This window comes from Argentina silus, assembly GCF_951799395.1.
Source record: "Argentina silus genome assembly, chromosome: 2".
Taxonomy (NCBI): domain Eukaryota; kingdom Metazoa; phylum Chordata; class Actinopteri; order Argentiniformes; family Argentinidae; genus Argentina; species Argentina silus.
Genome location: NC_139656.1, coordinates 15,249,513 through 15,262,323, shown reverse-complemented (window position 1 = coordinate 15,262,323; position 12,811 = coordinate 15,249,513). Strand labels below are relative to the sequence as shown.

Sequence of the window (12,811 nt, the reverse complement as noted above, 5' to 3'; positions counted from 1 at the left end):
AAAATGTGGTTGTTTTATTGAAAAACTCAACTTTACATTCAGAATGTGTACACGCTGCAGGCAAACTGCCCAGCTGAACACACTGAGCAGACTCGCCTCCATCCCTTTCATCCTGCCCCACTCCCCCCTCCTCAACCTCCAACACTCTCTCTCTCCCTCTCGCTCTGTCTCTCCTCGCCACCCTGAAAACTATTCTTTCTCTCGGCTTAACTTTTCTTGTCTTTGTTCTGGAATCACTCCATCACTCATTATTTTGTCTCACACGTTACCCTCACTCCTCTTCCCATACTAGACACACACGCTTTAATTCACTTCTCCTCCTCCTCTCTCCTCCTTCCTCCTCGTCCCGCATTCTCTCACTACTACATCTCTAACCTCCACTCTGACCCTCTCTCACCTGCAGTCTCTCTATCCACTGTGATGGTCTCTCTATCCACTGTGATGCTCTCTCTATCTACTGTGATGCTCTCTCTATCCACTGTGATGCTCTCTCTATCCACTGTGATGGTCTCTCTATCCACTGTGATGCTCTCTCTATCCACTGTGATGGTCTCTCTATCCACTGTGATGCTCTCTCTATCCACTGTGATGGTCTCTCTATCTACTGTGATGGTCTCTCTATCCACTGTGATGCTCTCTCTATCCACTGTGATGGTCTCTCTATCTACTGTGATGCTCTCTCTATCTACTGTGATGGTCTCTCTATCTACTGTGATGGTCTCTCTATCCACTGTGATGCTCTCTCTATCTACTGTGATGGTCTCTCTATCTACTGTGATGCTCTCTCTATCTACTGTGATGGTCTCTCTATCCACTGTGATGCTCTCTCTATCTACTGTGATGGTCTCTCTATCTACTGTGATGGTCTCTCTATCCACTGTGATGGTCTCTCTATCTACTGTGATGCTCTCTCTATCTACTGTGATGCTCTCTCTATCTACTGTGATGGTCTCTCTATCTACTGTGATGGTCTCTCTATCCACTGTGATGCTCTCTCTATCTACTGTGATGGTCTCTCTATCTACTGTGATGCTCTCTCTATCCACTGTGATGCTCTCTCTATCCACTGTGATGGTCTCTCTATCCACTGTGATGCTCTCTCTATCCACTGTGATGGTCCCTCTATCCACTGTGATGCTCTCTCTATCCACTGTGATGGTCTCTCTATCCACTGTGATGCTCTCTCTATCCACTGTGATGGTCCCTCTATCCACTGTGATGCTCTCTCTATCCACTGTGATGGTCTCTCTATCCACTGTGATGCTCTCTCTATCCACTGTGATGCTCTCTCTATCCACTGTGATGCTCTCTCTATCCCGTGAGTTATGACTACTCACCGCCTATAGCTGCATGCGTTCAGCTATTGGCAGTCTTGTTGTCACTCAGAATAAACCTGTGGATCCTCCTCATTACAGGCATCATATCACAGAGGACTATAGGAAATGGACTTTGATGGGTCCTGCCTGTGGACCGCTCCAATGTTTTGCCTGGGTAAACACACCTGCCAATCATATAAATGAGGTTATGGGTGTGTAGTAGTGGGACCGCCACAGCTCTGAATGATGCCCAATGTTACATCGCTGCTGAGGGAATGTTTCTCATCTGACGGTCTGGGCTACTGCTAAGTAAATGGATGAATGAATGTGGTTGACTAGCAATAGTGCTAGTGTCAGCCATTGTGAGAAATTCTCTGGTATAACAGCGGACTCCCAAGGTGATCGCTCATCATTTATTTGGGAGCACTGATCCGGCTGGGTTTTGAACCTGCTCACATTGGGCATGTCCTTGTATTTGAGGGTCGTGGGCTCAGAACCCTAGGTGGGGCTCCACTCAACTGTGCCATCCTGAGGTCAGATAGACACACACTGCTCCCTTGGGGGTCCCCTGTGACTAATACACCTGATTCTCTGTGTCAGCCTGGCCACCAACACCACTGGCTGAGCTAGCAGAAACCTTGCAGATAAGCACAGCAGGTGGGGGAGGGAGACAGAGGGAGGGAGGGAGGAAGCAAGGGAGGGGGGCGCTGGAATCTCACTTAAACGGCTGTAAATAACTCAGCGTCTCCCTAGTGCACTGAAGCAGGTAATCTAGTGAATCATTCTCAGTCATTTGCAAATATTTCTTTTTATCCTTGCGATCGATGCCCCCTCATTTGACACAGTGGATCTCTTGATTGTTACAGTAGATGGGTTAGCCATTCTGCTGTTGAAATGCCATTATGTCTGGGGTATAGAAGTGGGTCAGTGAACTCATTACGAGTTCCTCTAACTTTGGTATTATAGGTACCTTGGGAAGACAGAGAGTAGCAACCTTTTCTATCTTGGCCTCTGGATTCAATACAACTCGAGCAGGATCTAAACCTATGCCTTTCAGGTAGGGAGTAGGAGGGACTGGTCTGACTTAGTTGTGCATTAAGTATTTTGACATATACGCTTGACACCATGGTATATTCAATTACGTGTCATTTCATTCGCTTCCCTCATATTGGTATGCTAGTCATTTGGACATCATGGCTAAGTGTAAAACATTGGTATTGTCAAACCCAGACCTGCTCTCAGTATTCCTCAGCTCTCTATTGAGATCATTTGCTGCATGTAATTCTGAGTCTTATTCTCTGCATAATTAGCTCTTGAATATGCATGCATTTGGTACCATACCCCTCAAGAAACACAGGGGTAATTTGGCAATCTTGGTCTATTATCAACCCTAACCAGCCCTCAGAAAACAGATGATTATGATCAGATAGATCGGGGGAGAGGGAGAGGGAAAGAGAGAAGGAGCGGGAGAGAGAAAGAGAGGGGGGAAAGAGAGGTGTGTGTGTGGGGGGGGGGTATGAAGGCTATTCTTTCAGATGAGTAGTTTTAATTGTTTCGGTATTAGATTATGTAATTACTTGATGAGGGAAAATAATAATGGTGCATCAACACAGAAACTCTGAGTGGGAAGATGAGTGATAATAATAACAGCGAAAGGAAGAGGGAGGAGGCAGAGCACATACAAGTGGGGCAGAAAACACATGCTTTATATTTCTATTTGTAGTTGTAGTTGTATCTGCATATGATGTGTTTGAAGTGAAAGGGCAGCAATAAAAAAGGAGCTCAAGCTGGGAGTATTCTGAGATATGTGTACAGATTATGCAGGTGTGTGTGTGTAGTGTATCTGTATATGTATGCGTATGTGCACCTGTGCATTGTGTGTGAGTGATAGATACAGTGCTGTGAGAGTCTGGCACTGGTAGTCTTAGCCACAGGAGGGTCTCAGTGTGACAGCCACCACAGCGCAGCAATGGGCCACTCCTGGGGAGAGAGACACTGAGAGAGGCCACCCCTGATGTGCTCTGTACAGAGAGGGGGTCCTCCATGCCCATGGCCAACATTAAAAGTCTCAGTGAAGAATCCTCTCATACTGTAGCCTACCTCCTCTGAGCTGGATTTTTAAATGTGGTCACATTTCTTTTCTTTTGTCAGAGCTATTGTGTTTTGCATTATTATATTGCGTTGCAAGGGCAGAGCTCATTCATCTTTTACTGATTGATTGTCTCCCATGTGAAGTATTTGGACCGTACAAACATAAGAGGAGAAAACGTTTCTGTTTGGAGCTCAGACTAAACCACTCACACACACAGTCATACTGCAGACTTGACTCAACTCTTTGTTTACATGTGCCTGCACCTTTGGTCAGGCTTGCTGCTGCTATTTCCTCACTGTGAATCATATGTCCTCCCTCACCCCCATACAGCCCAGATGAACGCACGGCTGTATTTTTCCTCTGCTAGCCTGTTCGTGGACATCTCTCCAAGACCCAGCTCTAATAATTAGAGGAGCTCACACAGCTAATTACGAGGATGCAATTCTCTACCTATCAGCATGATCTAATGGATGTGCCTCTGGGAGACATACGAAGATGGGTTTCAATTTTAGGGTGGGCCGGCCCCACTGTAGAAGCGGTAATTGCGCTGTGCAGCAACTTTACACAGAGTGAAGAAATTGCCATGGCTTATTTCTGCTCCTGATTAGTATGTTTATTTAATGGATAACCCTGTGCCAAGTAATTCATTTACATAACACTTCAACATATTTTGACTGTAGGCCTATTATCTCCATTCTTATTTTATTGGTTATACACGAGAATGTGGGTCTGTTTTCTAGATACACAGTATTTGTATTTCAGTGTGTAACTATTTCAGCTACAGTTCAGTCAGGAACACTCACGTCTTAAATATAAAATGGTTATACAAGGCTTGGTGTATTTGGATGGCTACACTCTTTTAAGACCTGTGAGATATAAACGACTAAAACACATACATGTATATATCATGGCAGGGAGCCCATCCATCTATCAACCCCTTGATACATATAGACAGAGCAGAACCAAAGCAGGTGGAGTCTGGGGGTGGGGATGGGAACAAAAACAATAGCAACACTTTTATAGCACAATAATGACCAACAGTACCATCAACAATATTGTACTACACAGAGAGGTGTGTAGACTGACCACTTAAATCATATCAACATGTAACAAATGATTGTGTCGGGTGTAAACAGCTGATCTGTCACCTGATAGACACCTAGCACTGACTTAGAGTGTCCTGCTTGAACTAAGCTCGCTTCATTAACACTATTCGGCTTTGACTTGCAGCTAGACACCCAAATGGTTAATTTGTGTCTTTGGTCATATTGTCACCTTCAACCAAACATCAACCATAATGTCACTGTGGACTAAATAATACACATTGTTTTTTACCATTTAACTGAGACCCCAATACAATACACAGCAATGGGAAGCAGAGTAAAATACTCAGCAAGGCAAAATGTCATCCAATTAGATATAGATACAATGGTGAAGCTATGTAAAATGACATTATAGCAGCATACAGTACATGAAAGGGTCATCCATCTTAGCCATTTACAAATGTCAGAAGATGACAGAGCTCCATCTAATGTCTATCACAACTATCATGAGAGTTTCAATTGATGTCTGAGTGAACAGAAATGAACAGGTACTCTTGACATGATATTGTAGCCTGATTGGTTTGATGGACAGGTTACACAAAGGCTCCCTGTATTATTGGTGAATAGACAGGTAGGAAGAGAAATCAAAGAGGGACAAAAAGAATGGTTAGAGGGTACAGGAGACAGAGAACCAGTAGATCTAAAGAGAGGGAGGATGAGAAGGAGGACAGAAGGAAATGAAATCAAGTGCGAGGGAGAGAAGATGGAGGACAAGGAGGATGTGGATGTTTCTACTAATCTACTCCTTCTGTTCATTTGCTCAGACCAAACACAAGACATGAAGTTCTCCAGGGAGGGATGGAGCGAGAGATGAGAAAGCAGAATACTTGTGTAGGTCGAGGGACAGGAAAAGAGAGAATGTAACAAAAGAGAATAAGGTAGAACTGAACCCATTGTCCATATACAATTGTTTACCAAAAGGCCTTTTGAATTGCATTGGCAGAGAGAGGAGGTGGGGTTGATAAATAGCACAGTTGAGGAACAGTGGCATATATATATTTTTTTTTTAAAACCTTTTTAGAAATGCAGTGTTCTGAAAGAATATTTTATCTCTCAAGGTTGGTCTTGAGAGATTAACAAAACACTGAGGGAAGATCTCTGGTGCTGATCACCAAGGAAAAACCAAAGAAGACGGAAGCCTCAAATTACAAGACTGGTAATTGAACCAGATAATGACCATTGTTTTTCTCTTCCTTCCTTCTTTCTTTCCTTGTTTTTTCTTTTTTTTTTCACCAACCTGGCTTACATTAAAAGTACATATGAAACTGTATGCCTGTGAGAGGGGCATTTCCCCTCTCCTGTGATAGATTGTTCTGTCTGTGGGTCAGTGATGATGAAGTGAGGAGAAAGAAAAGCACATTACAGCCCACGCTCCCCCCTTCTCCCCCTCCCATGATATGCCTCATTTTGTGTACTTTCCGTTTATTTGTTTATAAGATGTTTCTAATATATTGCCAAAAGGAAATTATAGGGAGGGATATTATTTCCCAAATTATTTGCTCTTTTCTCTCCTCCTTCTCTGCCTCTGATTTTAGGGTGACCAATTGCATTTTAACCTTTTGAAAGGTATTATTAACACATTACCCCTCTCTTTCTCTCTCTCTCTTTCTCTCTCTCTCTTTCTCTCTCTCTCTTTCTCTCTCTCTCTTTCTCTCTCTCTCTTTCTCTCTCTCCCTCTGTAGGCACAGTGTCTCTCAGTGTGTTCCTAGTTTCTCTGGGATTGACAGTGTGTGCTGTTTGGCTTGTTGCTCTGTGTGGCGTCTGCACCTGGTGTCAACGCAAACTGGTGAGTGTTCACATAAGTTGAATAATGACATCATATCATGTTACTTGGTTTTAGATTTTAGACAAGGTCAATGTGCAGTAGTACGCCTTACAACCACTTTTCTATGATTTAACCACATAAATCCTTGCTTGTGCTTGTGCTGAGACACACACAAACGCTCGCTCGCACACACACACACACACTTGCACACTTGTGCAGACATGCCTAGTGTGAGAGAGAGGTGTCATGTTGTAGGTGTTATATATTATATGTGCAAGAGAGGAAGACTGTGAGGGATCGAGACAGACAGAGGAGAGAACAGCTGATGGAGAGAGTGATCGAAACTCTCTCTCCATAACAGTTCACTGTATTCTTGCCCCTCTCTGTATCCAATATCATTAAAATTGTACATTTGGACACCCAGGTAATTAGATGTAATTAATAATTAGCTATTTGGTGTACCCCTATTTTACAGGAAAGGCAGAAAAAATGTTTTGGAAAAATTTGAGTTGATTAAGCTTTTTTAATGCAAGGTCCTTTTACAATGCATAAATGAGTGTGTCATATTTTATTGAGCAACGATTTCCTACTTCTCCTCTTGGTATCTTATCTCCTCAACCTGTCATTTAGTCTGAGTGTGATAGCCACACACATTGGTTGATATGCTGTACATACATAAACATTCAAGGACATTACAATGCAAGCACTGAGGATAGAACATGGACATATTAGAATATTGTATCTAGTTAAGGGTATTGCCAAACTCTTGAGGTAACATTTCAGTCTCTTACAAGCTTGCATGGAGGATTGCACACCAGCAAAGAAAATCTCCCCCATAATAAACGCCTTGGATACAAGTTGCATTACTGTGCACATAGGTTTAATTTTTTTTTAATTTACTGATGATTCCATTACATTCCACAGTATGTCGTCTGATGGATGGATGTTGGTAGTGTGAGGATGTGAAGGATCTTGATAGTGAAGGATCTTGGTAGTGTGGGGATGCGAAGGATCTTGGTAGTGAAGGATCTTGATAGTGTGGGGATGTGGAGGATCTTGGTAGTGTGGGAATGTAAAGGATCTTGCTAGTGAAGGATCTTGGTCTTGGTAGTGTGTCAATGTGAAGGATCTTGGTAGTGAAGGATCTTGGTCTTGGTAGTGTGTCAATGTGAAGGATCTTGGTAGTGAAGGATCTTGGTAGTGTGAGAATGTGAAGGATCTTGGTAGTGAAGGATCTTGGTAGTGTGAGAATGTGAAGGATCTTGGTAGTGAAGGATCTTGGTAGTGTGAGAATGTGAAGGATCTTGGTAGTGAAGGATCTTGGTAGGGTGAGAATGTGAAGGATCTTGGTGGTAATGGATCTTGGTAGTGTGAGGATGTGAAGATGTTGTGCGTCAAAATTCAGAGAGAGAATTCTCCATGAGGTTATGTAAACATGGCTTTCAGCCCTGAAGTGTGTGTGTGTGTGTGTGTGTGTGTGTGTGTGTGTGTGTGTGTGTGTGTGAGTGTGTGTGTGTGTGTGTGTGTGTGTGTGCGGTGTGGGACTGCCTGTTGCCAGATCCCGTTCTCAGGCTAATGATTCATATGCTAATGTGAACATAACTGTGAGCTATTGGCTGCTGCCTGAGCAACTGTGATTCTGCCCGTACATTTGATCCTCCCTCTCTCTCTTGCCCTTCTCTCTATCTGTCTTGTTCTCTCTCTCTGTCTCTCCTCCCCTCTCTCTCCCTCTCCTGTTCTCTCTCTCTCTCTCTCTCTCTCTCTCTCTCTCTCTCTCTCTCTCTCTCTCTCTCTAACCCTCTCTCTCGTATTCATGGAGGGAACTGAGCTGAGGTTGATAAAACATGCAGGGGACTGACTTTAGCTGTATGAATGGATGGTCATAAAGTGAGCTAGAGATTGAAGCATAAGTAAAAGCATTTCCAACCAGCATTTACGTGGGACTTGCATCTCATAGGCTATTTGTTATTGTTATTCTGCATATTTTTGTTGCTGTCTGTTACAAGTGAGATATTCGCTCTGTAGCTAGCAGCCTAAATAAATGTGAATAGACTGCTCTACTGTACGTTGTTAGCTTTATCACACCTGACTGTAACTCATGCCTTTTTTTTTCTTTATTGGATAGAGACAGGAAAGTAAGGAGGAGAGGGCATTGACCAGATTCGAATCCATGCCGACATGGGCATACATGTGCACTGTTGGCAATGGTGCTTGACCACTGGACTACCCCAGGCCACAGTGACTCACATCTAACAGCATAAACATACAGTACACCCACCCAAGCCCACCCCTTCTTACTTTCCTCACCTCTGCATCTCTCTCTGTATTTACCCACACCCATACTTTTCATCTCTCTGTCCTTGCATACAATATTATGTATTTTTCCCTCTTAATTTCTCCTCACCACCTTTTGCATTCGTCCCTTTGTCACTTTATCTCTATGTCCTTGTTGGTATGTTTCTCTCCTCTTTGTTTCTCTGTCTCCTTTCTTTCATACACTACCTGTTTACCCTTCGTAGACCTTGCTTGTCTCTGTCTTATCTTCCATATCGCCTTCCTTTTTTCTTTTGTCCTTTCGTTCTCTTGCTGTCTCTGTGTAGCCAAACAGAATGATGCATTTCCTTATGCTTGTGAAAAGACATATATGGTGGAGCTAAAGTCTTATACAACCTAGCATGCATACAACAAGCAAGTTCATCTGATACATGACCTGCCAACTGAATCACTTGTTGTGAAGCACTGTTGATGGATCACATATACATTGAGAAAAAAAGGAGAGATGGGTAACACTTACATTAATTTTATTGTTCTAAAGGGTTTATAAAGGCTTATCAGTTGATATGTACATTAGTCATAATATGAACAGGTAAGTGCATTGACACAAGCTCACTATTTATCAAGCACCAAAAACGATTGCATAATTTAAACCATTGTAATTGTTTATTTTGATATATAGACAAATTCTGCACAGTCAATAAACTATGTATAAACTAGGACTGTCAATTAATAAATTAGTTGATTAATGTATTCCTATTAGTTGATTAATCTACCAATTAATCTAATGCAGAAATTTTATATTTTTTCTCCTTATTTATCACCTTGCTATTTAGGTGTGCAGCGGTTTTCTAAAAATGGTGCCTAAACAATGAGTGGAGGGTGTTTTACAAGTTAACAATGAAATGATGGCATCCAAATCAAAAGTGTGAATTGCCACTCCCATTCCAAAAGGACAGTAATTGTTTGAACCGAGTTTCCTTGGTACAACACTCTTGTTTACATGGCTACATGTCACTCACACTAGGTTTAACTTATTGTCCTTGCTCTGATATATAGAATTCTTTCAAAAAATGTGTTGTCAATTAAAGCATTCATTGAATAATCTATTCAATAAATCTATGTATCTATACAGCCCTAGTATAAACCATTTATTGCATGCCCTATATTGGACAGTTACAGAACTGTAATAGACATAACAAGAAATGTAGGTTATATTTATCACATGATAGTCAATAGAGGCAGCCCACCGTTGTGGAGCAAAAGCCCAGCATATGGGGAAGGGAAGATAAAGACATCAGGAACAGGTCTCCTGGGTCGATTACAGCAGGGGGGAGGGAGGGAGGGTGAGAGTGAGGGTGGGGGAAAGCGAGGGAAGGGGAAGATGGGAGGGAGAGGAGGGAGGGGGAAGGAGGAGGGAGGGAGGGGTGTTGGTGGGCAGAGGACCGCAGCTAGACAGCGCTACACACCGCTACTAGCAGAGATACATCCATGTCTTGCTAGCGCTCTCCTCTTCTCTCCACCTCTGCTCTACTCATCCTCTCCTCCTCATCTCCACCCCCCCAACCCATCCTCTGATGTTCTCTCTCCTCTCCATCTCACTTGACATCTTAATTCCCTTTACTCCACTATAACTGTCTTTATTTTGGATTCTGTTTCAACCCCCCCCATCCTTTCACTATATCTGTCTCTCTTTCTCTCTGTCTCTCTCCGTCTCTCTCTTTCTGTCTCTCTCTGTCTCTCTCTCTCTCTCTCTCTCTCTCTCTCTCTCTCATCTGCCCTTCCCACTCTCTCATCATACACAGTCTCTGCCTTTCTCTCTTTCCCTCTCTTGTCTCTCTCCCTCTCTCTTTCTTTCTTCCTCCCACTTCCATCTCTGTCTTGTATCTTCCCTCCCTCCTCTCTTCTCCAGCCTCCTGAAGATTTTATGATACCGTTAAATGATAGATGAGCTGCACTTGATAGCAAATTCTTGACTGTTAGAAATCTAGCCTTCTCCAAGTCCCTGAATCCACTGTGTCTGTGTGTTTGTGTGTGTGTGTGTGTGTGTGTGTGTGTGTGTGTGTGTGTGTGTGTGTGTGTGTGTGTGTTGTTGGAGAGAGGTTAGGTCATGTCCAGAGCTTTGCTCCTCTGTTGATAAGTGTTCGTGAAGGGCATTTAAGCTGTGACAGAGCAATAATAATGTTTATCTTGTATGCCTCCTAGGCGTCCTGTCTTTAAAAGACAATAGGGCTGTTTCCCGCACACAGATTAAGTATAGTCCTGGACTAAATCACTCTGTCAATGGAGAATCTTTGGAAAAATGTTTAGTCTTTTTGGAAAAAACTACAAAAATGTTTTAAAAAAAGGTTGAAATAAAGGTTTGTGTAGATCTACCAGAAACACAATTTGTTGCTTTTCTATATTTGATATGCCCATCATCAGTCATAGTGCAGTGTTGATGTGTTCCCACTCACTCTGCTTTAACAGTTTCATAATGATAGTTTCAAAGGGAATCACATTAGCTATTTTTCAGTCTGTTTGAAGGGGGTAAAAACAGAGTAAAAAAAAGTAACAATAACCAGCCAAATAAATAAAAAACATCCAGCTGTACTCTGAGGGTGTGTGTGCTCAATGTTTGATGTTAGTGTACTTCAATGGCTTATGCCATGCACATGTTTGATAATCCTGAGTCCTTATGGGTTCCACATTTTCCATGATAATTTCACTCTTGTGATCATAGACATGTCAATACCTGTGTGTGTGTGTGTGTGTGTGTGTGTGTGTGTGTGTGTGTGTGTGTGTGTGTGTGTGTGTGTGCGCGCGCCATTTGCTCTGTACATTAATCCGGTGTAGGGCTCATTGCTGTGGACTGGGTTTCGAGTCACATTAAGACCCAGAGCTGGCTGTATGTGCTGGTCTCTATCCAAAATGTTGCTCTTTTGTCTCTGCTTGAAATAATTTATCATATTTTACAACCCGTTTGGCACCTGATGGTTTTCTAAAGGCTCTGTAATGAATGCTCTGCTGGTAAAGCGTTTTCAGATGTAAACAGCAATCAAGACACAGACTCAAAGACAAACCATGGACAAGCAAGAAATTATTTCACACCTTCTCTATTCCCTCCTTTCCTCTCTCTGTCTCTTTCACTCTCTCTCTTTCTCTCTCTCTCTCTCTCTCTCTCTCTCTCTCTCTCTCTGTCTCTGGCTCTATGTCTCCAGGGGAAGAGGCACAAACCTGGGGTGGAGGCAGCAAGCACCCCAGATTCCGTGCGTGGCCGAGGGGAAAACAAAGCCATCAAGTAGGTGTTGGCTGTGGGGGGGGATCAAGGGGATGGAGCCTCAATAACAGTTCTTGCATCGTGGTGTACTCTCTAACCCTTAAAGCAGTCTCACAGAAACATTAATTTGTTTCAGACGGTATGCTTAGGTTGTCAGATCATCTCAAAATGCTAGCAGACATCTTCAATATTATTTTGAATACAAACAAAACCGTAAGAGCTTTTCAAAAAAGAGACAGACAGCCTAAAGATGTATCTCCTCACGTAATTTGTTGTCTTACATCCTTCTTTATCACATCAGTCATGTTTAACGGATCAAATGACCAGATACAGACAAAGACAAATACTGTGGTAAAATGCAGAAAGAATACAAAAGTAAGAAAACTATGTAGCTGAAGTTATCTTGTTGTTTGAGCTAGCACAGTGTTGTAAGCTTGAAAAACAACCTGTTCGCTAAGTTAAGGTAGTAAAATTGCTAAACATTTTAGACAAAAGCTAGCTTCAAAGTCAAAGACAAAAAAGTAATAGCCTGGAACTGCAAACAGAAACACTGCATAAATCCACATTTTTTAGGATGGTTTTTGGACGGCTTGTCATCTTTCCACAGAACTATATGACAGTTCTGGGCTGCCGTACCTTCTCAGTGTAAGGCTGCAGAGACACTGTAGGTTCTAATACATTGGTAAACATTACAGCCAGCTGAAAAACATTGAACCTAGGAACAAACGGCTCACAAGACTAACTGTAACTAAATGCAAGCGATCACGCCCCGTCAATCCTGTAGTTTGCTGGCTTGGGAAATTGTGGTTAAAAAGCCACATCTTGCTTCTTTTTGACCATTTTGAATTGTAAACAATTAAAGTAGGTATGGATATCAAAGTCACTTTAGTGGGCCTTTAAGCAGCAGAACAGACCAGGCATTTCTTTAATACCCACTTGAGTCTGACAACTTGAGAAAAGAGTGTGTTAGTGCTTGTGTAAATGAATGAACTCTCACTGCCA

General features: G+C 42.5%; 1 protein-coding gene across 1 annotated transcript in view; it reads left to right on the top strand.

The window, feature by feature from the left end:
• syt7b (synaptotagmin VIIb) overlaps nucleotides 1–12,811 on the top strand; it is a gene marked incomplete at both ends in the record, with an annotated part of 55,297 nt that overhangs the window by 15,176 nt on the left and 27,310 nt on the right. The window contains 2 exons of the mRNA XM_083692702.1: nucleotides 6,194–6,297; nucleotides 11,751–11,830. Coding sequence (XP_083548828.1) covers nucleotides 6,194–6,297; nucleotides 11,751–11,830 — 184 coding nt within the window. The remainder of the gene's footprint in view (nucleotides 1–6,193; nucleotides 6,298–11,750; nucleotides 11,831–12,811) is intronic.